Consider the following 24,707-nt stretch of genomic DNA (forward strand, 5'->3'; position numbering starts at 1 on the left):
CAAAATCAAGCAGCGCAGCAGGTGCTCTCACTGATCTGAGTGTTTGATTAGACAGCTCATCGGTCATTATTCAGAAATAACACACCTCTGATTGACCAATCAGAATCAAGCATTCAACCAAGCTGTGTAATAAACGGATATACTATGTCACCATGCCAAACTGCAACAACAGGCCATTTATAACAATGCAATAACAAGTGTTACAAGTTTATGTTACCAGCTCATTGTTTAACCTCATCATGTGCAACCTTTTAACCTTTTACTTTTAGTCAATGTATTTATTAAACATGAAATTCAATGTAAAACCATTTTTTTAAACTAATGAAAAATGGGCATTAGCCTATATCATAGTCAATATTTTCTCTAACAGTGTAATTATAACATTGGTCTTATAACACACAAGTAGCCTGGGCCTACGTTTTGCATACTATTTTGTACATTTGTTTTGCTAACCTTTATGCTATAACAATAATCATAATCAATAACGAAGTCAATTTACCTTTTGCATTAATACCATAGACTAATCTGAACGTTTCCAATAAGACAACCATTACCCAGTGGTGGAAAAAGTATTCAGATTTTTTACTTAAGTAAAGTATCAATACTGCAATGCAGAAATACTCTGTTACAAGTAAAAGTCCGGAATTCCAAATTTACTTGGATAAAAGTACAAAAGTATTGGTATCAAAATGTACTTAGAAGTACCAAAAGTAAGAAGTAGGTTACTCATTATGCAGAATGTCCCATTTCACAAGTTTTCTAATAAATAAAATGTATACAAATCTTTTAAAAATAATGCGTCGCTTCTCGATGCATCGTGAGCTTGTAGATCGGCTATTTTCAAATGGCCAAAATGTATATAGGGCTGAAGAGGTTCATGTGTAATAGTAATCAAAATCTACAAAGTAACTAGTAACCAGTTTTCAAATCATGGTAGTAGAGTAAAAGTACAACATGTGCCTCTGAGATAGCCTGATTATTCGACTGAAGCTGCGTGGAGCTTCAGTCTGACATTGGCTCCAGTGTAGGCGATTACAAGGGTGAGGGGATCAGAATTTCCCTAAACACTTTGAATTGGTGTAGAATTTCCCTAAACCAATCACAAGGGATCCCCATCCCCACCTCCGACTCTCATTGGACGGTACGTTTTGTACTGAATACATCCTAGGCTCCCATTACAACACCAGACCAAGAGGGGCAGTCCACTCAGAGAGTGGGCGGGACACCGGGATCTATGGTATGGAACCAGGCTACCTCTGAGATGTAGAGGTGAAGAAGTAAAAAGTATCCTACTGAAAACTGGAAATACTATAAAAGTAAAAATATATATATATATATATATATATTTTTTTTTTACTTAAGTACAGTACTTGAATAAATGTACTTAGTTACTTTACACCACTTGCCATTACCTACATTATTGCATTAAACGCTACACTACAGTGCAATGAGGAGAAACACGTGCCTTACCAAATACTTGGGAGAAAAATTACCCTAAGCAGAGACCTCCCAATGAGCCCAGTGGTTGCTTAGCAACCTTCCAAACAGCATCCAGCTGAGAGGGAAATGAAAGAATAAACGTTCAGTCTCAGCTGAGAGGATTCTTCTTATTTAACTAATATTGATCTATTTGTATTTACTTCAAAACAATGGAGGTAAGTTGGCTGCATTTTGTTTCAGAGGTTATTTCATAATATTGATAACTGTTCCTCAACTCACACTGGCTGACTGCTGTTGCAAGCCATAGAGTTTAGCTGTTCATTTATACTCTGTAGTATGGCAGTGTCGCTTGCCGAGAAGGACTTATATTTACAAGCTAACACGTGTCACATAAAGCATTGGTTCTCAACCTGTGGGCCAGGACCCCCAGAGGGGTCCCCACATGATTTCGGGGGAGGGGGGAGGCCTGGATGACAGTGAAGTGATAAGATTTAAGGACTTTTAAGACCTTTTCAATACCTAAAAAAAAGAAAAAGACCATTACGGCATCAAAAGTAATCAACAAACTATAGGCTCCTATAAAAAGTGTTCAAACATTGTTGTAGATCAGCTATTTTCACAATATTTGTGAAAATAGCCGAGTCAAACAAAATGTAATGCCTCAACTCCTACAATTCCAACCAAGTGCTTGTCAGTGTGGGGAGTCCCCAGTTCAAATATGATTATTTTTGGGGGTCAAAGGTTGAGAACCACTGACATAAAGCACTGTCAAATACAACACAAGAATGTCAAGAATACTTTCATTGCTGACTGACATTTTACAAGTGATGAAAGAATAGTCCTATTTTGGTGTCCCTTCTCCAACTTCTCTAAAAAGTAGATATTTAGACAAATCGTACTTTGCTCTGGGGTATGCTATGTGTCTGACGCGTTATTATGGATCCCACGCCAGCTCTTGGCAAACCCCGCTGTGATTGGTCAGTAGCCTAGTCGCTGTGATTGACAGTTCTCGTTTTTGCAACTATGCCTAAACCGAACCTTAACCCTAACCCTAACCTCGGTAAAACTATGCCTAAACCTAACCCTAACCCTAACCCTAACCTCAGTAAGACTATGCCTAAACCTAACCTTAACCATAACCCTAACCTCAGTAAAACTATGCCTGCCAGGGAGCCAATCAGACAGGTATGGCGGGTCTATATCCTGGAGCGTTGGTGGGATCCATAATCACGCGTGTCTGACGTAGGCTTGGGCATTTAGGCAATTTATTTATTTACACTCATACACTGATAGGTCATTTTTTAAGCTGATCTAAGCTGTTCACACAACATGTCAAATCACAATGTGTTGTGAGCTTGTAGATCGGCTATTTTTTGCATTTTTTGCATGACTCCATTGTATAATTAAGTATAAAATAGGGCATACATGTTTAATCAGACTAATCAGTTTAGTCGATCATTTAAAAACAAAAATCTAGTAATCTAGTGGTTTTTTTAATATACAGTAATATATAAGAAATGCTTCTTGATTAATCTAAAAAGTAATCAACAGGATCAATAGTTGCATGCAGCCCTATAGGGATTTTATAATAATAATAATAATAACAGCAGTAGTGGTTTGCAGTGGGAAATTCTGGCAATGACCTCAAGAAAATGTTGATCAAATACTTTATTGCCCAAAATCACATCAGTGCACTCAAACACTCTACTTCTCTTGGAATTTCATAACTATAAATGAAAAGAAAACCTAACAGAACAATGTATGAAGTACTCCAAGTTACCTTTCTGCATTATGTTCTGCATCAGCACATAGCCTATTGGACATTACTATACGCCAATACTGTGACAGGCCAATATCGGTCGACTGATCTATGGTTCTAGTTTTCCAACACCGACATGGTTCCTCTTTCATCACCAGGTCAAAGAGCACAAGGAGGGAGAGGAGACGTTCGAGGGCTTGGAGCAGGAGTTCCAGCTGGTTCTCTCTGAGCTGGTAGGAGGTGACAGCAGGGACAAGCTGCGTGTCACCTACCAGAAGCTGACCGACGCTCTGAAGAAGTCCCATGACAGTGAGAAGAGGCTGATGTCCAAGTGCAGAGAGCTGAACGCAGAGATGGTGTCCAACTCCACTAAAGTTGCAGCCGCGCTGAAGCTGTCACAAGAAGACGAGACCACCATTACATCACTTAAGAAGGTGATGTACCACCATGTCATGTGACATAAACCCCGCAAGAGAGGATGTGCATTTGTCCATAATGTGCCAGACTTCAATAAAGGAGAGATCAAGTTGTTGCAAACGAAAAGTTGTATTGAATAAAAGATAAAACATTTTGGCGATTAGAATCTGTTAACATTTAAGGTATAAGATTATATTTTAGTAGGTAGAACCCCCCCCCCCCCCCCCTAGTCTAGACGCTGGTGGTGGCAGTGCAGATAAACGTCCTTCCTTCTCAACTCTAGACGATTGAGACAAGGTGGAGTTAAGGCAGGTACACACTGCAGGACATTTGGTCCGATAATGCTGTCTGCGACCTTTTTTGGCGCTCGCCGACAAAACCTCCCGATCTGACTCAGATCGGCCTTTGATCGGCGAGATAATGCTCGCTGTGTGTGAAAGGCACAGCGACACGATCTGGCCACGATCATCCGCTCTGGGATGGCTTTGCGACCGTTTTCAAATATCTATCTTGTTAGTTATTCGGCCCTGTCGCAGACAGGAGATCGGACAGTATCATACAGTATGAAAGGGTCTGCGAGGAGATCCACGCTACAGCCAATGAGAGCACATTACAGCCACCGTGGCTAGGGGGGCGTCGCTGGATCTGACCACAACAAACAGTCCCTACCGCAATATTATCGTCCAGTCCTGTATTAAGTTAACATTATAAAACAAAATGAGAGAGTGAGCGAGCCTGGTGGGCTGTTTATTTTAGAGGAATTGTACAGAGAGAGAGAGAGAGAGAGAGAGAGAGAGAGAGAGAGAGAGAGAGAGAGAGAGAGAGAGAGAGAGAGAGACATAGAGCGGGAGCGAGAGCTAGCTCTGTGTGTGTGTGTGTGTGTGTGTGTGTGTGTGTGTGTGTGTGTGTGTGTGTGTGTGTGTGTATGCAGCAGGGACGGATTATGGCTTGGGCACGGATTATGGCTTGGGCACAGTGTGCACGTGCACAGGGCCCTGAGCCAATGGGGGGCCTTGGATTTAATAGGCTTTTAAAAATATATATATAATATATATTATATATATATATATACCCTAACCCTAACCCTAAAACCGAAATAAAGTAACAAAAAAACGCCCAAAAACGGCCAATATAACCGCAATAACCGCAAAAAATTGCAAGCTCTTGGCAAACAAAAAAAATGTATGTATTGGGTCTGACTCTGGAGATAGCATCCTAGTGAACTATCCTACAGTGTGTCAGCCCTTGTCGGGGATCAATCCTGTTGTGAAGACCACAACGATATTATGACAGCCGATTTCAAGAAATAAACTCCTGCAGTGTGTTATGCTTAACGATCAGATGACCCCCCGACCACTTTAAGGTCCTGCAGTGTGTACCTGCCCTTAGGGATGGAGGTGGGTTGCTCGTTGCTTGCTGAAAAGAGAATGACAGGGTCAAAGGCAGTGATATTTAAATACTGAGTCCTATCACCTGATTGGCTGACTGCAGATTGGCAGATTGGCTAGAAGTGTGTGTTCAAGCTGTGAAAGAGAGGATGTTTGTGAAGCAATAAAGATGAAAGTGTGTGAGAGAGATCTTCCTTATTGAACTTAATACGCTTAGCTACATTTTTGGTGAAACCCTAGGCTGATAGTGTAGACTGCTTTCCTGTTCAGTTTAAAAACTACAACAGATTAAAAACATGGCACGCTAGTAAGCCACACAATTAATAATGGGTGTGTTAGATGTATGTGTGACCAGAGTCATGGGTGTGCCAATGTGCAAGCATAGACAGTAGTCAACAGTGTCAATGCACATTGACACACCTAAATCTAACACACCCATTATTCATTTAATTTGCTTACATCACAGCCTTAAACAGCCTGCCATAGTTTTGACCTGAGGCTGATTCTACAAAATGAATGCCTTCTAAATCAGTAGTTCTCACACTTTCAAGATGTTTCAAAAATGTTTTTAAAAAATAGCCGATGTACAAGCTCGCAACATGGCACAAAGTGACACGCTGTGAGCTTGTACATCTGCTATTTTTGAATAGCCAACGCTAAAATGACACAGATGCTTTCCCGGTTTTTATGGGTTAATCTTCTGTAGTTTTCTTAACCTGGAAGCTGGAAAACAAACTACAAAATCAGCCCATTTGAGTAGTGTTTTATCAAAAATGGTCCTTATCAAGATGAATGACCTTTTTCATTTTCATTGACATTGCCGTCAAACTCATCTGCTGTACTTTTTAGGAGTTAGAGAAAGCGTGGAAAATGATTGATGCAGCTCATGATGAAGAAACCAGGTCTAAGGGGACCATCAGCACTTTGAAACAAGAAATCGCACATCTGACTCAACTGGTGGAGCAAGGAGCTGGTTTGACCTCATCAGGACAAGACCACAGGTCAGACATGCTACATTCCTCTGTCAATTAGGAGGTGTTTCCTTTAAAAAATAGGTCCATTGCATGAACCCTAGCGTCCCTATTCTGGGGCGAACACAGCCGTTCTACATCTCACATCACGTTGCGACATGACACGTTGTGAGCTTGTAGATCGGCTATTTTCGGTGAAGAGATTTTGTGTAGAGGGGGAAAGAATCAGACCAAATGTAGAGCCCTGGGGGACCCCGGTCAAGTAAGTATACAGGGTTTAAGTGGTTAATCTGAATCTAGGTCAAATCTGTTTATGTTTCCTCAATCTCTTATTATTTCATTATATTATGAATATAAGTCTTAACCCACACATAGATTTAATATTTTCATTATGCATTCTACTGCCTAGCAGCAACACCACTGTGACCATCGAGAAACCATTGGCACTTGCCTCATGAGGCATGACCACCCAGTAACCACTAACCACCTGCAATGACCTATTAACAACCTAGCAACCACTAATATCTTTCAGTGTGAATGATTTGCTTAAAATGAACGAGGAGTTGAACAAGGAGAAAGAGGAGCTGCTGACAACAGTGGGGAGTTTGAGAGAGAACTTAAACAAGGCAGCCATCACACAACAGGAGATGGAGGCTCTCAAAGACAACAGCATGGAGACTATTGCACAGGTACATTCAAAAAACCACATGACATTATTGCAGGTACAGTAGGTCAAAGACAATTCTTCTTCATGTCACTGATTAGTGACAGAATGCATCCACGATCCTTACACTTTGGTAAATAAGAGGTAACAATGACATTTATACCATGTTTACTGAGCCACATAGGCCTAGCTGTGGCCAAAGTGTAAACTAGTCTTAAGGCTCTAAACAGTGATACAGTTGCTGTGACTCAGTTTTTTCCGATATTTTATGTGAGATTGTGCTAAGCCTGATTTATACTCTGTTGCACGACAGTCGCATGCAGAAAATAGCCAATCTACACGATCTACGAGCTTGTAGATCTTCTATTCACGGCATGTGACTCTGTTGTACGGCGATATTATGAATTAAGCATGAAACCATGTTTAGGCAATTGGTGGTGATTTGAGGCAAGATCATAGTGGTATCTTTTGCTCTTTTTTTTACCTCCTTGTTAAAGCAATAGTTAAATATAGAGACTCTGGTCTCTTTGCTAAAAAAGATTGCAATTGATAAATTAAGATTGAGATGAGATGAGAATGCTCATCTGTCCGACTATAGGGACATACTATCAGCAATAAAGAATGCTTCATAAAGATTTCAGTAGCTCTGTAGGTGATCCTTTCGTGGTGTGTGTGTGTGTGTGTGTGTTTGTGTGTGTGTGTGTGTGTGTGTGTGTGTGTGTCCATACACAGCTCCAACAGGAGCTGCAGGTGCGTCAGAACGACATCTACAGGGAGACCAGGAGGAAGACCAAGCTGGAGAAAGAGCTGAAGGAGCTGAACGCCCAGACAGAGTCTCTACTGGAGGACAACAAGACACTGAGTCTGCAGAGTCAAAAACACACTGAGGAACAACACCGTCTGGAACACCTGCTCAAAGACACGAAGGTCCACTACGCACACATGCACGCACACATGCACACACACCATACACACACACACACAAACACATGCATAAACAAACACATTGTTTTGTTTTACAGATCCTCAACGAGCGAGTCTCCAAGGATCTGGAACAGACGCAGCAGAGAAGCAGCAAACTGCAGCAGGAAGTAGAACAACAGTCACTGTCCATGGAACAACTGAACCAAGAGAACCAGCAGAGAGCCAATGACCTGAAGGTACAATAACACACCTCCACCTACACCGCCTACTTTGTGATGAATTGAGTACAATGGAAACAAGTACTCTGGGGCGTTTTGGGTTATGCTTTTAGCATAACTTTTGACTGTACTACATGTACTGTTAACAATCTTGTTAATAAAGTATTCAATCAATCAATCAACAACCTGTTTAACCACTTAAAGCACAATTACACAGGTTTTGGTTGTGTAAGGACCTTGTCACAACATAAGTCCAGATATCTTGCTCCGTTGATATTGGTTTAGAATTCCACATTAGTCTCATTGTTGACTTAAATTTTCGCCCATAAAGAAACATAAACAAAGTAGATTCTGCCAATATATCACAAATCTTTTCATTGTTTTTATTAATAATTTTTTTAAGAAAAATGTGAATTTCCTTTGGTTTAACTGTTGATATGTGGATCCAGTCTGGGTCTTCTTGGTGCAAATAGCGAAATCATCAATTTAACATTTTTTATTTCACGGTAACTACACGACTCAAACCTCTACAAAACCTCTTATTACTATTTTGAAAATAGCTGATAACCAAGGTCAAAACGCGTCAAACCACATGCAACGTGTTGTGAATAAATCCTCTGCACTGTTCCTCTGGTTCTGGTCTCTGTGTTCAGGTGAAAGAGGAGCAGGTGGGTCACATGCGGCAGGAGATGGTGAAGCTCACCAAGATGAGAGAGGCTGTGCAGAAGAAAAGCCATCAGATGGAGGATCACAAGGCCAACGTGGAGATGCAGAGAGACATGCTGAAAAGCCAAATCGCCACCCTGGAGAAAGGCAAGGGAGAGCACACGCATACAGTACATACACTCACTCGCACACGCACACGCACACGCACACGCACACGCACATGCACACGCACACGCACATGCACACACACACGCGCGCGCGCTTACACATGCATTCAAGCAAGCACGCATGCACGTACTGTGTGGGAAATGATTAAGCAAATAATGTATTATCGACAGAAAATTAATGGCATTAAAAGTCACTTGTCAAATAATCAGTTCAGTGTGGTATCATGTAAAACATTCTATCATACATGTGCTATTTACAATGGGGTACATTGGATGAAATGTATAATGTTTTTGACCATATATTTCAACATGTCTGTTGGGTTTAGATCACTAGTGATGTGTTTTATATAATCATTTTGTAAATTAATTTCTATAAATTAATCACATGGATGATACACAATAACAATATACACAGTTGGGGTGCTGGTGGCCTAGTGGTTAAGGCACATACCACCTATAGGCCGTAATGCAGCCTGGCAGTGAGTCACAGGTTCGATTCCCCAGGATTTGTTCTTGTTTTGGACAAAAACAAACATCAAATCTATACTTCCTCCTCCTGCAGAAATAGAGGCTTACCAAAAACAAGTGGAAACGGACAAGAAAACCATAGAAGAACTGGTGCGAGAGAGAGACAATTTGAATAAGGTACGTACCTCACTAATGGAATCAAAATACTTAAATCTACTTGTAACTAAACCTGTATGAAGTATAAAGAATTTAAAATTTAAAATTACGTTTTTACTGAGTGTCTCTACATTGTGGTATTGATACTTTTACTTTTACTTCCGCCCACCGACCAGAACATGACCCGGGCTGCCGACGCCACCCAGAAGCAGCAGGACATCGTGAAGGTCCAGGAGCAGCTGAAGAGGAACCTGGAGCAGGAGATCCGCAGCTACCGCGACGAGGCCCAGAAGCAGCGCAGCATCATCTACCAGCTGGAGAAGGACCGCGACCGCTTCATCAACGAGACCAGCAGCCTTACGCAGAAGGCATGTCGCATGCCCTTGGCTATCTATACAGGCTAATTTGACCACTTTCAACCTTATGTCCCTGTTTTGGGCATGTTGTTATAGGCAAAACATTTGAAAATGTTCGCAAATCAGTACGCAGTATCTCTATGGTCATGTGATCAAGACAGATCTGACAGATTCCGAACATTGCTGGCCCACAATAACCTCCCTGACCTGGCGGAGACCTGTGCTTATTTTTTATTTGTTTTATCAGTTGGATGCATTTGCATTTTCATGCTCAGGGGCAAGTACAGTGCCACCCAGAAATCTAACTTGATTACTGAAAGGATTTGACATTTATTACAGTATGTTGCGTCAAGAAAGGAGTTTTATGAATAAGATTAGGAAGTATAGCTGCATGTCAGCAATGCTGTTCCTCTGAATGACCAGGAATGTAAAAACAAATGGATCACGGAGGCTAAATAATAGCTTCGGCTCTGCCAGGTGCCTGGCTTTAACTAGAGAAGAAGGAGAAAGGCAGTACAGTTCACTGTAAAAAGAGTAAGACGACCCAAATAAAATACTGGAGCACTCGACTGGGTCTGCACGTTGTATTAATTTGCAGGGTTGACTGACATTTCAACTTGAGTAAAAAGAGAAAGCTCCCGCCCCTGCACATTAATAAAACATGCAGACCCAGTCGAGTGTTCCAGTATTTTATTTGGGTAGTCTCTTTTGGACGGCCCAGGTATTTATCTTTTTTATATTCTATTCGTCCCACTGTTGAGCGCCGAGCCCTACAACTGGATGAATCACGTTGGACTTCTACTTGTGACGCCAGTTCTCGTGATCTTGATGATTTAAGCATCGCCCCCGAAATCCTCACACCTGTTGTTTCCCGCTCTCTCCCACAGGTGCTGCAGCTCATGGACGACATCAAAGTGCGCGAGACGGAGATCTTTGAGTACAAGAAGAAATCGGCCGAGGCAGAGAGTAAAATCAAGCAGCAGCAGAACCTGTTTGAGTCGGTCAGCTTCGAGAGGAACCTCTACAGCAAGGACCTGACATCTGCTCAGGTAGGAAAGAGGATTCTCACTGCAGTGGTTCTCAAACTTAATTTCAAGGACCTCCAGTTTGTGTATTAGGGCTACGGCCCCCCATTTGATACAATTGTCTATCTCTTAGACCCCGATATTCACTGTAAAGTTCTAACTCTGAGAGTGTCCATTTGGTTCCATTTGAACATTCTCAGAGTTACAGACGCATGACTTCTCAAGGACCTCTGGGGATCCCCATACCCAAATTTGAGATCCATGCCTCTGGTTTTGATTGATTGATTGATTGATTGATTGATTGATTGATTGATTGATTGATTGATTGAATACTTCAATAGTTAAAAATGTAAACAGCACATGGTACAGTCATCAAGGCTAGAAGTATAACACAAAAACGTCATGGGGACTTGTTTCCATTGTGGTCCTATGTATTCAATTCATCAATAGCATCAAAATAACACAATAATACATGTCATCAACAAATACAAAACACTGTAAGTATCAAAGGAGAAAAAGGAAAAACAGGGAAGTGAATGACACCTCCTTTCTATGGGAAATTGCATTTATCTCCCTCCCCCTGCTGGTCATTCATAATTTTTATGGCTGGTGGGGATATGTTGTATCCCTGCAGGTTTTGTTCATCATTGATAAGAACAGCTGAATGGACCTCCAAGCTCACAATGAGGTTGGAGGTCAAAAGGGGGTGGAGCCTGGAGTCAGCAAAACCAGCTAACTCCACCCCCCTTTGTTGGAGTTAGCTGGTTTAGCAGAAAGTTTGAGGATCCAATGGAGTTTTGTCAGAAGTGATTTTTAATACTTTTCATTGGTTCAATATTTGTTTAATCAACACACGGGTGTTCAATAGCACTGATTTATGGAAAAAAAATGCAAAAGCGGGAAAATTGAGTTAGCTGGTTTCTGCCCGACAGCAACGATATTTATGTTTGTTTGTTTGTTTGTTTGTTTGTTTGTTTGTTTCTTTCTTTCTTTCTTTCGGCCCTGTCCTCAGGAGGAGATGTTGGAGATGAAGAGGAAGATGAAGATGAGGTACCAGCAGCTGGAGCACCTGAAGGAGGAGATCAGTGGGAAAGAGGCGGCGCTGGTCAAGGAGCACCAGGAGTTCCAGAGGTCTGAGAAGGAGAAGGAGGCCCTGAAGGTAGAAAGATTCACACCACTCCTCACTGCTCCTCCTTTAGCTCAGTGCCGTGTTCATTTTGATTTAGTGTTATGAATAAAATTCTGTTTAGTTTTAAGTAAAATGTTTTAGTTTTTAGTCTAGTTTTAGTTGACTAAATGTACAGTTGATTTAGTCGACGAAAATGTATGTTGGCAGGCCTCGATGGCGTCATAATGCCTGATTTACACTTAGCATTTGTGCCGAAAATAGACGATCTACAAGCACACGACGCGTTAACGAGTCGCAGCTTGTAGATCAGTTATTTTCGGACCTATGTTTCCTCCCAGGCAGAGCTGCAGTCCATGAAGCAGAACGTGGAGGAGATGAAGCAACACATTGACAGCCAACAAGCAGAGGAACAGAGACTGCTCCGGGTCATCACAGAGGCTGAGAACGAACACATCCAACAGAAGAAACAGCTGGACAAGTTAAAAAGACCAGAGAGAGAGAGAGAGAGAGAGAGAGAGAGAGAGAGAGAGAGAGAGGGCTTGGGTGATACGGCTCGATTGCGATTAACGGGCGATCATTAAACAAATATTTAAAAAACATTATAGTGAAAACAGCCAATCTACAAGCCCACAACACGTCGCGATTTGACACGTTGTGAGCTTGTAGGTCAGCTATTTTCACAATTCTTCTACACCACCATTGTACAACAAATATAAGTATAATTCAAGTTGTTAATCAGACTAATTGATTCAGTTAATTATTTAAAAAATCTATTCAAGTAATTTTTTTTCGTGTCAATTCATTGGGGGGAAAAAACTTGGTTCTCGATTATTCAAGAGCTTGTAGTATAAGTGCAAGTTTTTAAATATGTATTATACTGTATAATATGTAACTTATTTGTCATATCTGCCCTGTGCAATTGCTGCTTGCGAAGCCTAAAAGCCTATCTGTATTTAATCAATGTTGAATGTATGTTCAATGCCGAAAAACACAATTAAATCGTTATATCGCAATTATTTGTGTGACAATGAATCGTCAAGTAAAATGTCATGATAGTGACAGCCCTTGTTGTCCCTCATCTAACAGGTGATCAGTGAGAGGGACATCCTGGGCACCCAGCTGCTGCGGCGTAACGACGAGCTGGCCCTGCTCTACGAAAAGATCCGCATCCAGCAGTCTGTCCTCAACAAGGGAGACTTCCAGTACAAGCAGCGGCTGGAGGACATCCGCCTCCTGAAGCTGGAGATCAAGAGACTCCGGCGGGAAAAGGCCATCCAGGACAAGACGGTGTCCAACGCAGAGGACCTGAGGTACAACATGGACAGAGAGAGAGAAAGAGAGAGAGTTTGATTGTTTGTTTGTTTGTTTGATTGATTGATTGATTGATTGATTGATTGATTGATTGATTGATTGATTGATTGATTGATTGATTGATTGATTGATTGATTGATTGATTGATTGATTGATTGATTGATTGATTGATTGAATACTTTATTAGTCAAAAATGTAAACAGCACAGAAGTACAGGATAACACAAAAAAGTCCTGGAGACTTGTTTCCATTGTGGTCCTATGTATTCAATTCATCAACAGAGCATAGAATATTAACATGTTATCAACAAATACAAATAGCTATAATTACAGAGAAATAGGCAAATAAGCGGCAGTGTATAACCTCTCATTTCAATGGGATTTACTATCCATCTTTGCTTGTAGTTTTCTATTTAAAAAAAAAAAATAGGTTTTCATTATTATTATTACCTATGATGCTGCATTGTCTGAAGGGAACCGAACAAGATCGAACACAAGATCGAACACAACCTTGAAACCAGTTTTGAAAGAATCCAGTGATTCACATCGTTTAATGGATTATATCAGGGCATTCCACATAATAGTGGCAGAGTAGAAGAATGATTTTCTTCCCATGTTTGTGCTACATTTGGAAGGTACAGAGAGAGGTGGAGGAGGGTTTGCAGGTGGAGGAGGCTACAGCCTGAACGGAACAGGGATTTAGGGGGAGGGTGAAGGCAGCTAGGATAGAACTGGGTTGAAAAAAATGTCTATCTTAAATAGACAAAGCCTTTGGCTGTCTAAAGATTATTATTTATGTTTTTTATAGTGAAAATAGCTGATCTGCAATCTCACAATGCTGGTTTCTCACGAGTCTCGATGCGATCAATGGGTTGTTAGATTGGCTGTAATTTCTTTCTTTCATTTTCTTCCTCAGCAGAGAAAACCCCAGAAATATCATTCATCAGCTTCTGTTTTATAATGTTCCAGTTCCAATTCGACTGCTTGTTGGTGTGCTATATGGGCACATCTTAACTGAAATAAAACATAAAAGTATCATCATGTTTGCAGACGGGAGCTGTTCCACATGCAGAGGGAGCTGCTCAGAGAGAGGACCAGGTGTAGAGCTCTGGAAGAGCAGCTGGAGAACCCCATGAATGTTCACCGCTGGAGGAAACTGGAGGTGTGTGTGTGTGTGTGTGTGTGTGTGTGTGTGTGTGTGTGTGTGTGTGTGTGTGTGTGTGTGTGTGTGTGTGTGTGTGTGTGTGTGTGTGTGTGTGTGTGTGTGTGCGTGCGTGCGTGCGTGCTTGTGGTGTCCATGAACTACTTAAGCCTTATACAGTACTGTATATTTTGTCGTATGACGAATGTTGAAAAAGCAGATCAACAAGCTCACGTGTTATCATTAAATTATTATTGTAACAGAGGTACTGTTACGTCTTCGATATGTGATAAGGACTGTATTCTTATAGGCGCTATGGGCCCTTATTATGACTGTCGCAGTATAGGCTGGGGCTGAGGCTCAAAGCGGCTCAGCGGACTGTGGGATACTAGGTATGGTCTTATCTTATCTTATCCCAAGTCTCCAGATACTCTTCAGTTCTTACTCAACAGCTGGTCTGGCGCCCGCTCACGCCTCCCGCTGTGCTTAATAGGTGGGACATGGTGTCGTATGATCTTAGGGTGGCGTCATGCTGACGCTACGTCCTTAATCGGGACGATTGCCCGTCGTGATCGTCGTCTTGGTAACAGTCCCCCCGGTGACAGGATAATGTCACCGTTCGACCAAGCGATGATGTCCGTCGTCATTTCCTTTTCTTGACTTTCTTAGTCGGGACTTCCTTCCTGGTGATCGTCGCTTCTCCCGGCAGTTCGGGGAGTCTGATCAACCGCGCCACGGGCCTTGTGTAGGTGCGGTCTTCCACCTGTACTACCGCGGCTCTCACTCGATCGTCTCTTCCCGGTATAACGCTCTTAACTCTCCCTATTGACCAGAACGCTCTGGGAAGCTGGGGGTCGATCACCAAGACGAGGGTGTCGACGGCGATGTTCTCTTTCTCTGTCAGCCACTTCTGCCTGGGCTGTAGAGAGGGGAGGAAGTTCCTTATGTACCGCTTCCAGAATTGGTCAGCTAGGATTTGAGACTGTTTCCATCTTCTCCGACTGAGCATCTCCGTTTCCGGGTAGAGGACTTGGGGCAACGAGGGGTTTGGTCGTCCTATCAGGAGATCGTTGGGTGTCACCGGGTCTAGGTCCGCTACGTTTGACGATACATAGCCCAGAGGCCTTGAGTTCAGAATGGCTTCTATCTCGGTCAGGGCGGTGTAGAGTACTTCTTCGGGGACCACCTGGGTTCCTAGGACTACTCGGAGGATCGTCTTCACGGACCTTACCTCTCTCTCCCACGAGCCTCCGAAGTGAGGGGAGGCCGGGGGGTTGAATATGAAGTCGACCTGTTCGGGGGCCATCCTCGCTCTCAATTCCGGCTTCATGTGCTCATAGGCCTCTCGTAGCTCCCTGTTCCCTCCGATGAAGTTCGTGCCTCGGTCGGACCGGAGCTCGTGAGGCTTCCCCCTGCGAGCTATGAATCGACGGAGTGACATGAGGAAAGAGTCTGCACTCATATTTGTGAGGAGTTCAATGTGGATTGCACGAGTGGTGAGGCATTTGAATATAATCCCCCATCGTTTCTCTGTCCTCCTGCCAATCTTTACGGTCATTGGTCCGAAACAGTCCATTCCGGTGGAGTAGAATGTCGGATCCATCAGTCTCAGGCTGGAGCTTGGGAGGTCGGCCATTTGGGGGATCTCGGCCTCTCCCTTCCATCTCTGACATTGGAAACAGTTAGTTTGGTATTTCTTGACGGCTTCCCTCCCCTTTAGTATCCAGTACTTCCTTCGTAAATCAGCGAAGACTCGTTCTGTTCCTGGGTGATTTAACCTCTCGTCGTACTCTTGGATGATGAGCTTGGTGTATGGGTGAGAGTGTGGTAGTAAGATAGGATGCATTGCTCCGTAGTCCAGGTCATGACATCGACGGAGCCTGCCTCCTACTCTGAGTAGACCTGCGTGATACTCTGGCGCTAGGTTGCGTATCTTGCTGGATTTGGGTAGCCTAGTCCCGGCTAGGATGTGTTTTAACTCCTCTGGGAAGCTTTCCTCCTGGATGCGTCTCAGGATGACTGCTTCTGCTCTACGGTAGTCCTCCGATTTTAAGGAGGGAGGGTCTGTCCCCCCCTGCATCTCTGCTTTCGAGGAGGGAGGGTCTGTCCCCCCCTGCATCCCTGCTTTCGAGGAGGGAGGGTCTGTCCCCCCCTGCATCTCTGCTAAGGATGATGCAGTAGTTCTGAGGAGGTCCCGGTATGTCTTAAACTCCGCCTGCGGGGCAGGCTCGGATTTACAGACAGTTAAGCCACAGAATGGCGATTTCCTTAGCTCTTGGATCTCTGCCGTCTCTGCTAAATCCAGGTGCGGTTGTTTGGGCCATAGGTTCTTTGCCCTCGCGAGGAAGTCGGGTCCGCGGCTCCAGCGGTCGTGACTCGCGATCTGTGTCAGCGTCTTCCCTCTCGTGATGTCGTCCGCGGGGTTGGCGGCTGACTCTACATACAGCCATTCAGCCTCCTCCGTGAGTGTCTGTATCTCTGCGACCCTGGTGCCGACGAAGACTTTGTATGTACTTGACGTCGATAGTAGCCAATGTAAGACTGTAGACGAGTCTGTCCAGAGGGTCAGCGAGCTTATGCAGAGTGTGAGTTCTTTCCTAATCACCGCGGCCAGTTGAGCGCCGGTCATAGCTGCACACAGCTCCAGTCTAGGTATCAAGAGTTGTTTCTTAGGTGCGATTCTCGACCTCGCCGCTAGAAAGGACACGTGGAACTGGCCCTCGTGGTCCTCGGTGCGTAGATATGCCACTGCCCCGTATGCTAGTTCTGAAGCGTCGCAGAATACGTGCACGCTGTGTGTCCTCGGTACCTTTCCCTCTGTATAACCGGCATAACACCTGGGCAGTGTCACTTCCGACAGGTGGGCGAGTTCGCCCTCCCATGCGTTCCACGCTAGTAGGATGTCCCCCGGCAGGTTTGGATCGTCCCAGGACCTGTCCGGTTTGTTCCATAATTCTCTCACTATGACCTTAGCCCTGGTGGTGTATGGGATCATGAATCCTAGGGGGTCGTATTGCCTTGCTAACAGCTTGTAGATGTTGCGCATGGTCGGCATAAGGGTCTCTCCGTGTTTCTGCTTGTACCGCAGTATGTCCGACGCGCATTGCCAGAGGAGGCCCAGCGTGCGTTCCTCCGGGTCCGCTCCTTCCTCCGTGAACCATAGCTCGCTGTTGCCGGATAGGGATCCTTTCGGGAGGTGAGCTATCACGTCGGGTTTGTTGCTGGCCCACTCTCGCAGTTCGAATCCCCCCCTAAGAGCAGGTCATGCATGCTGGCCATGAAGTGTCGGTAGTCGAGGTGGTCGCCTTCGAAGGGTGGAATGGTGGCGGGTGGGAGGCGCCTGTTGATGCGCGCCGAGAGTCCTATCGCGTCCACTAGTTGCTGAGACAGGTCTAGTTGCTGGTGAAGGGTGGGGTGGTGACCATCCTGTTGGGCATGGGGGGGCTGCTCGTGGGAAGGAGTGGTGCCGGAGCCCGGGTGGTGGTTGGGGAAGGCACCGGGGTGTGCAGATGTGCCGTCTGCGCCGCCTTCGGCATCGCTGTCGGACAGGTCGAGGTGAAACGAACCTGCCACGGTCGGGCCTCCGGGGGTACTGGTCACCTGGTGGTTGAAGGCGCCGTGGGTGCGACTTTGGCGCAAAAGAGGCCGGCTGGCCCGCGGCGGGTCCTGGGACGGGCCGGGGTGTGTGGCCGAGATGGTGGCCGTGGGGCAGGGGGCCGAGGCACCGGATGGTGGTGCAGGCCCCGTGCCCGCCTGCATGGTGGCGAGCTCCACCCTTCGAAGCTGGGTGACCAGCTGGGCCACCACGGCGGTGAGCCGTGCGTGGCTTGCTGACATGGTCTGGAACGCCGTCTGGAGCATGTCCAATGTCAGCTCTGATGAGGGGTCTGGTGCGCTCCCGTTGTCGGTCATCCCGATTATCGAGCGATCTCTGTAAGCGCGACCGGCGTCGCTTGCAATCAGTCGAGGTGGCAAGGCTCTAAGGGTCGAGGACCAAATGTAACAGAGGTACTGTTACGTCTTCGATATGTGATAAGGACTGTATTCTTATAGGCGCTATGGGCCCTTATTATGACTGTCGCAGTATAGGCTGGGGCTGAGGCTCAAAGCGGCTCAGCGGACTGTGGGATACTAGGTATGGTCTTATCTTATCTTATCCCAAGTCTCCAGATACTCTTCAGTTCTTACTCAACAGCTGGTCTGGCGCCCGCTCACGCCTCCCGCTGTGCTTAATAGGTGGGACATGGTGTCGTATGATCTTAGGGTGGCGTCATGCTGACGCTACGTCCTTAATCGGGACGATTGCCCGTCGTGATCGTCGTCTTGGTAACAATTATATTACTATTATTATTTATGTCCGGAAAAGTTTGGAATTTGAAATGATTTGACCATTTCCAGCTATAATAACATGCCCAAAACAGAGACGCCATATTGAAAGCGGTTACACCGCGAATGTTCCTCCTTGCAGGCGACCGACCCCAACAAATACGAGTTGATCCAGAAGATTCACGCTTTACAGAAACGACTGATCTCAAAGACCCAGGAGCTGGTGGACAAAGAGCTTCTGCTGCAGGTCAGCACTCTGCGCACGCGTCACACACACACACACACACACACGCACACGCACACGCACACGCACACGCACACGGACAGACAGACAGACTTCTCTCACATGTGTAAACACCATAATCTCCAGTAGGAAACATCATTTTGCGGCGGCACCAGTTTCACTGTGTCTGCAAACTAAACTGATCCCTGGCTAATAAGCCAAATATGCCTTATTATGTTATAATTGCCATCTATAACTAAAATGTAAAATGCCCGTCGCAAGTTGATGATGTCATTTGTCCATGTGTGGTCCAGCCCTAAGGAATGTTATTAGCATGTCTACAACTCAATACTTATAAGGCTAATATAAGCATCAACACAATATTTTAAATACATTTTTATTAGCACATGCATTCCTAATCCATAGGGCTGGACCACACATGGACAAATGACATCATCAACTTGCGTCGGGCGTTGTCCCCCTTGAGTAAAAGATGGACTATTTCTAAAATAAATACAATATTTAAGGTGTTTTAAATGTTTTAATTTAGTTACGATATAGGAATAAAATATTTTGAGACGGGGTTGGCGGCCAAATACATAATTTTGGGGGTCCTTGACATGAAACAGTTTGAGAACCACTGATAGCCTATAGCGACATACGTTTTTCAAAAAAGGATTTAGAAGACATTTTGTAGAATCGTTCTCAGGTCTTACTGGGTTAAGGCATATTTGGCTTATTAGCTTATTATGACTAACATATATTGTTGTGTCGTAGGAGAAGGAGAAGTTGTACGTGGAGCTGAAACACATTCTGGCCCGACGGCCCGGACCAGAAGCAGCAGAACAGCTCCAACACTACAGACACACACTCATCGAGAGAACCAAGAAACTCAAGGTACTTCGTTACTTTACTCTTCTACCCAGGATTTGAACCCGGTTCCCTGCGCCGGTGCTGACATTTTTACCATTGAGCTAATAGAGCCTGCCTGCTTGCTCAGGGGATAAATTGAATCAAACATTTATTTCTTGGTCTCCTCAGGTGTTGACAGCAGAGCTGAACATGTTCGAGTCCTCAACGCAGGAGAGTCAGAAAGAGAACCAGAGGCTGGCCAATGAGCTGCAGGACATCAAGAAGAAGTATCTGAGTCAGAAACAGCAGTGCAGGTCAGATGACACCCATAAGTGATGGAAAAATACTCAATACTCAAATAAAAGTATCAATACCACAATGTAGGAATGCTCTGTTACAAGTAAAAGTCTGGTATTAAAAATGTGCTCAAAGTGTCAAAAGTATTGGCACCAAAATATACTTAAAGTACCAAAAGTAAAAGTACTCATTATGCAGAATGTATTCAACCGTTTTCAAATGTATTTTTTTTTTAAAGAAAAAAGGACTGGTCTGATTCTGTGGATGTTTCCACAGAAAAAAACAACCAAGGTCTAAATGCACATACAGTATATGGATATCAACATGCACTGATGTCAGACACATACAGTATATGGAGAAAAAGTGTCAAATGCACATACAATATATGGAGATTTTCAACATGCACTGATCTACAAGCAGTGGTGTAAAGTAACTAAGTACATTTACTCAAGTACTGTAGCCTACTTAAGTACAATGTTGAGGTATTTTTACTTTACCAGAGTATTTCCTATTGTCTATACTTTTACTTCTATACTCCACTACATCTCAGAGGCAAATATTGTACTTTTACTCCACTACAATTATTAGTTACTTTGCAGATATAAATATATTACATTATAAAACATACATTAACCACTTTAGCCCTATTTTATACCTAGGCCTTTTGAAAATAGCCGATCTACGAGCTCACAACGCGTCGCATCGCGACGCGTTGTGAGCTTGTAGATCTGCTATTTCCAAAAAAAATTGTACTTTTACTTTTGGCACTTTACATTTTGATACCAATACTTTTGTACTTTTAGTACAAAAAGCCCATTTTGAATTCCGGACTTTTACTTGTAGCAGAGTACTTCTACATTGCAGTACTGATACTTTTACTTAAGTAAAACCTTCGAGTACTTTTTTCCACCACTGCTTTTTGAGAACCACTGATTTACAGCATATGTCCCCGCCTGAGAATATTCCTGGGAATCTATATATTTCCTTGTCATAACCCTGGATGCCTGCATGGGCTTGTTTCCCTTGCAGAGAGGAGAGGGCCGCAGCCAAGGTGAAACAGCTGGCCATCCTGCCCCAGCTGCACGACGGACCGCGCTTCATGGGCGGGGGCTTCAGCCTCAACACGCCCGCCGTGAAATGATCGCCGCCTCTCTTCTCGCCATCTCACGGACTTATGGGCTTGAGTTGTAGTTGGTTTGTGCGCGTCACATGCTGAAAATGGCAGATCTGACAGATCTGCTGTTTTCACTGCACGCAACCAACTCATAACCCATTAAAAGCAGGAACGCAACCCGTGTAACCACTCTAACTATATTATTTTATACTTTGGGCTATTCAAAAATAGCAGATCTACAAGCTCATAGCGCGGCACCGAGTGCCACGCATGAGCTTGTAGATCTGCTATTTTTGAAAAATCTTGAACATTTTGTGCAAATCTTTGAATACATCTTTTTGAAACTACATTTTTAACTCACATCTTTGCTTCTGGGGGTGGTCCCTGGAACAACATATTTTGATGGGGTCGGCGGCCAAAAACATATTTTTTTCTCCATTGTTTCAACTTTTTCATGTTAAGGACCACCCAAAATGATATGTATTTGGCCACGGACCCCCCATCTCAAAATGTGTGGTTCTAGGGACCCCCAGAAACAAAGATTTGAGTTACGAATGTTTTATAAAAAAATGTCTTTAAAAAATATATATGCTCAAAGGCTTTTCACGATTTTTTCAAAAGTAGCAGACATACAAGCTCATAGCGCGGCACCGAGTGCCGCGCTATGAGCTTGTATGTCTGCTACTTTTGAATAGCCCACAGATGCGTTCCCAGTCTAAAAGGGTTAATCGGGCTTTACTAAACCCACGTTTATGCACTACACAAGCAGGAATGTATGTGATTTTTTTTTAAATCGCTAACAGTGTTGTTTGATGTTATCTGGAGTTATTTAATAAATAAATCGGTAGTAAGAATTTTCATTAAGTTAATGTGTGTGTGTGTGTGCCTCAGATGGAGGGTCCGCGGACAAGTACATAATAATCTGGGGATCCTTGACGTGAATTTATTTGAGAAACACTAGTGTAATAAACATTAGGAAGCAAATAAACAATTAAGCAACTACACTTCGGAAACAAATCCCAATCAATCTGCAACCCGCAACTTTACAAGCGGCTTTACAGAAAAACAGGCCCAAAGTCGCTTATAATAAGCGGACATGGCAACACATGAACCATTCCATTCACTTGACCTGGTTTGCAGGGAATTCAATAACATTTACCCCTTCAGACTCTCAATACCCATGTCATGAAACAAACAAAATGAGTGCCACAGCAGATTATTATTGCATTAGTTTATTTTCCAGGGACAATGCGGAAAACACTCTAACAGGTCATAATAACATGAAACATGCTTATAATATTCTACTTCGGCTGTTTTGTTTGCAAGCTGATGACTTTGACTTTTTTACATTTCAAATAGAAATACTGTAGCTACTTTGAACTCCACTACATTTCTAGGAAGGGACTCTAGGGACCGAAACTTACAGAAATAAATTATGAATTGAACACTTAAGCCCTGAAAATAGCCGATTTAAAAGCTGTGTGTGCTTGTAGATCTGCTACTTTAGATAATTTCATAGCAACAAAACTGCAGATCTACAAGCTCACAACTCATCGTGTAGATCGGCTATTTTTGCTACTTTTGTGTGACACTATTATGACAAAGTATGACATTAATTTACAAAAAACATAAACCGCAATGATATATAATAAATGAACATAAACCATACACCAGTGGTGTAAAGTAATCAAGTGAGTGTTACAATAGATTATTCATGCATTAGTTTATTTGTCAGGGACAATGCGGAAAACATTGTAACAGGTTACAATAAAACGTGTTGCATATCGTTGTGTTTTTTTGTAAATTAATGCCCTACTTGATCTTATACAGCGTCACACAAAAGTATCAAAAGTAGCAGATCCGCAAGCTCTAAACACGGCATGAAGCGAAGCGTTTTGAGCTTTTAGATCTGCTACTTTGGCAATTTATTAATTTGAATTCTGAATAGTAACAGTTTTGGACATAATTATGAGGTTTCCACCCGACAGAGACAATATTGTCTGTCGGGTGGAAACCTTTATGTTACTTTTCAAAAAATGGGAGGGGGGAAATAGAACCTCTGTTCCAATGGATTATTATTTAGTCACAAACTCTTGTCAATACTATTTATAAAACCCACAGATACACTTAACCAATTATAATCTGGACACCTTATTTTGGGCATGTCATGATAGGCAAAGACCAAAATCTTCAATATTATTCAACAAAAGCTAAAATCGCCAATCTTCAAGATCAGCTATGTAGATTGGCTATTTTGGCTACTTTTGCTCAACACTGTCATAAGAAGAAGTAGGGCATTCATTTATGAGAAACCGAGAGTAACAGTATAGGATTTAGGGGCGAACAGGGTGAGATGAGCCACTTATCACTTAAGTTGTCCTGGAAGCAAGGCAAAATGGATACCAGTCAAATCTAAACATCTACCCTTATTTCAGGATGTCTTCTATCGATTGAAATAATGAGTAAGCATCTATGACAAAGGGCCATTAAAAAAAGGTGGTCCTGTGGCTCAATTTTCCCCAGGTTAGGGGTAAGTTGATCCAAGTCAAGGGGTAAGTTGACCCACATGATATTTTAACCATTATTTAAACCATGAATCAACCAAATAAAGCGTGTTATTTCAGAAACTTTAAGCGTATTCATCCAAATTAAAGGCCATTCAGCATAATTCGAGTAGCAAAGAAAAAATATATATATGAACAGTGATTCATTAGGATAATTGGCTCAATTTAACCCAGAGCAATTGTTCATTTTGCCGCAAAGCCACCATTTCAGACAAAATTGTCTAGAAAAATATTTCAGCCAATTTATTTGCTAAATTATTCACATGGGTTTATACATTGGCAAATCACCAACATGTATATGTATTTCTATACCTGGATACATTTGCTTTGATAAAACAGTCATTATACCTCAAATGTTTTTGTGTAAAATAATACTTTCTACTTTCCCCGTGCTTCCAAGCTTCACAGCCAGGTGTAAATTATGGATGTTTATTATATTTAAGGTCACATGACAACACCGTTTTCTATTTGCCCGTTCTCCTGTCCCTGTTTCCTTTCTACTTTCTTCCTCTACTTCCACCTTTCCCTGCTTTCATCCATCCAACTTCCTCAAGCGTCACACACCGACGCAACACCGCGCCCTGCTCCCCCGCACAGTGGAAACACTCTCCGGGCAAGCATCGGTATATGTGATCGAGGCCGAGCAAACCACCCAGGAGGGACAGCGCGGCGATTCGAGAAGCCTCCGCCTCTGCGGGTGGTTTCGTGTAGGCAATCAAGGGCTGGAAGGCCCAGGTGAAGACAAAAGCGTACTGACTCCACTCGCGGAGGATTTTAACCTTTCCCAGGATGCCTTCGGGATGGTCGGGAAGAGTAGACGTCGTCCAGCTGGGAGAGCGTGTAGAAAACCATCAGATCTCGGCCCTGCAGGTTTTCCACCGAGTTGACCACTCGGCTCATGAGGCCAACGTAGGCGTCGGCCAATACGCGGAACTCATACTTCTTGACCGCGACCACGTAGGTGCCTCTGTAGACGTCGCCTAGATTGACTGTCGTGATAACGTCCGCCGCTTTGTCCGCGGAGAAGACTCTATCTAGCCGATACTGCCTAGTGGCAACGTCGAAAGGTATGCTGATGGCAAAAGAACACTGAGTCTTTATGACAGCATTCTTTATTCCGTAGCTAGAGAGA

The 24,707-nt window shown here is 43.5% G+C and overlaps 1 protein-coding gene across 1 annotated transcript; it reads left to right on the forward strand.

The window, feature by feature from the left end:
* Positions 1 to 1,649: 1,649 nt before the first annotated feature.
* Positions 1,650 to 21,038, forward strand: cfap58 (cilia and flagella associated protein 58; the record flags this gene model as incomplete). Its single annotated transcript, XM_080442734.1, has 18 exons — positions 1,650 to 1,655; positions 3,358 to 3,633; positions 5,854 to 6,005; positions 6,508 to 6,664; positions 7,372 to 7,566; positions 7,662 to 7,799; positions 8,435 to 8,594; positions 9,177 to 9,259; positions 9,415 to 9,606; positions 10,482 to 10,643; positions 11,632 to 11,778; positions 12,087 to 12,227; positions 12,835 to 13,058; positions 14,109 to 14,220; positions 18,668 to 18,772; positions 19,526 to 19,645; positions 19,790 to 19,914; positions 20,927 to 21,038. 18 exons carry the CDS (start codon positions 1,650 to 1,652, stop codon positions 21,036 to 21,038), a joined length of 2,607 nt encoding a protein of 868 aa, XP_080298860.1.
* Between the last annotated feature and the right edge of the window lie 3,669 nt (positions 21,039 to 24,707).

This window comes from Gymnoscopelus braueri (genome assembly GCF_963280865.1).
Source record: "Gymnoscopelus braueri genome assembly, chromosome: 11".
In the NCBI taxonomy this organism is placed as follows: Eukaryota; Metazoa; Chordata; class Actinopteri; order Myctophiformes; family Myctophidae; genus Gymnoscopelus; species Gymnoscopelus braueri.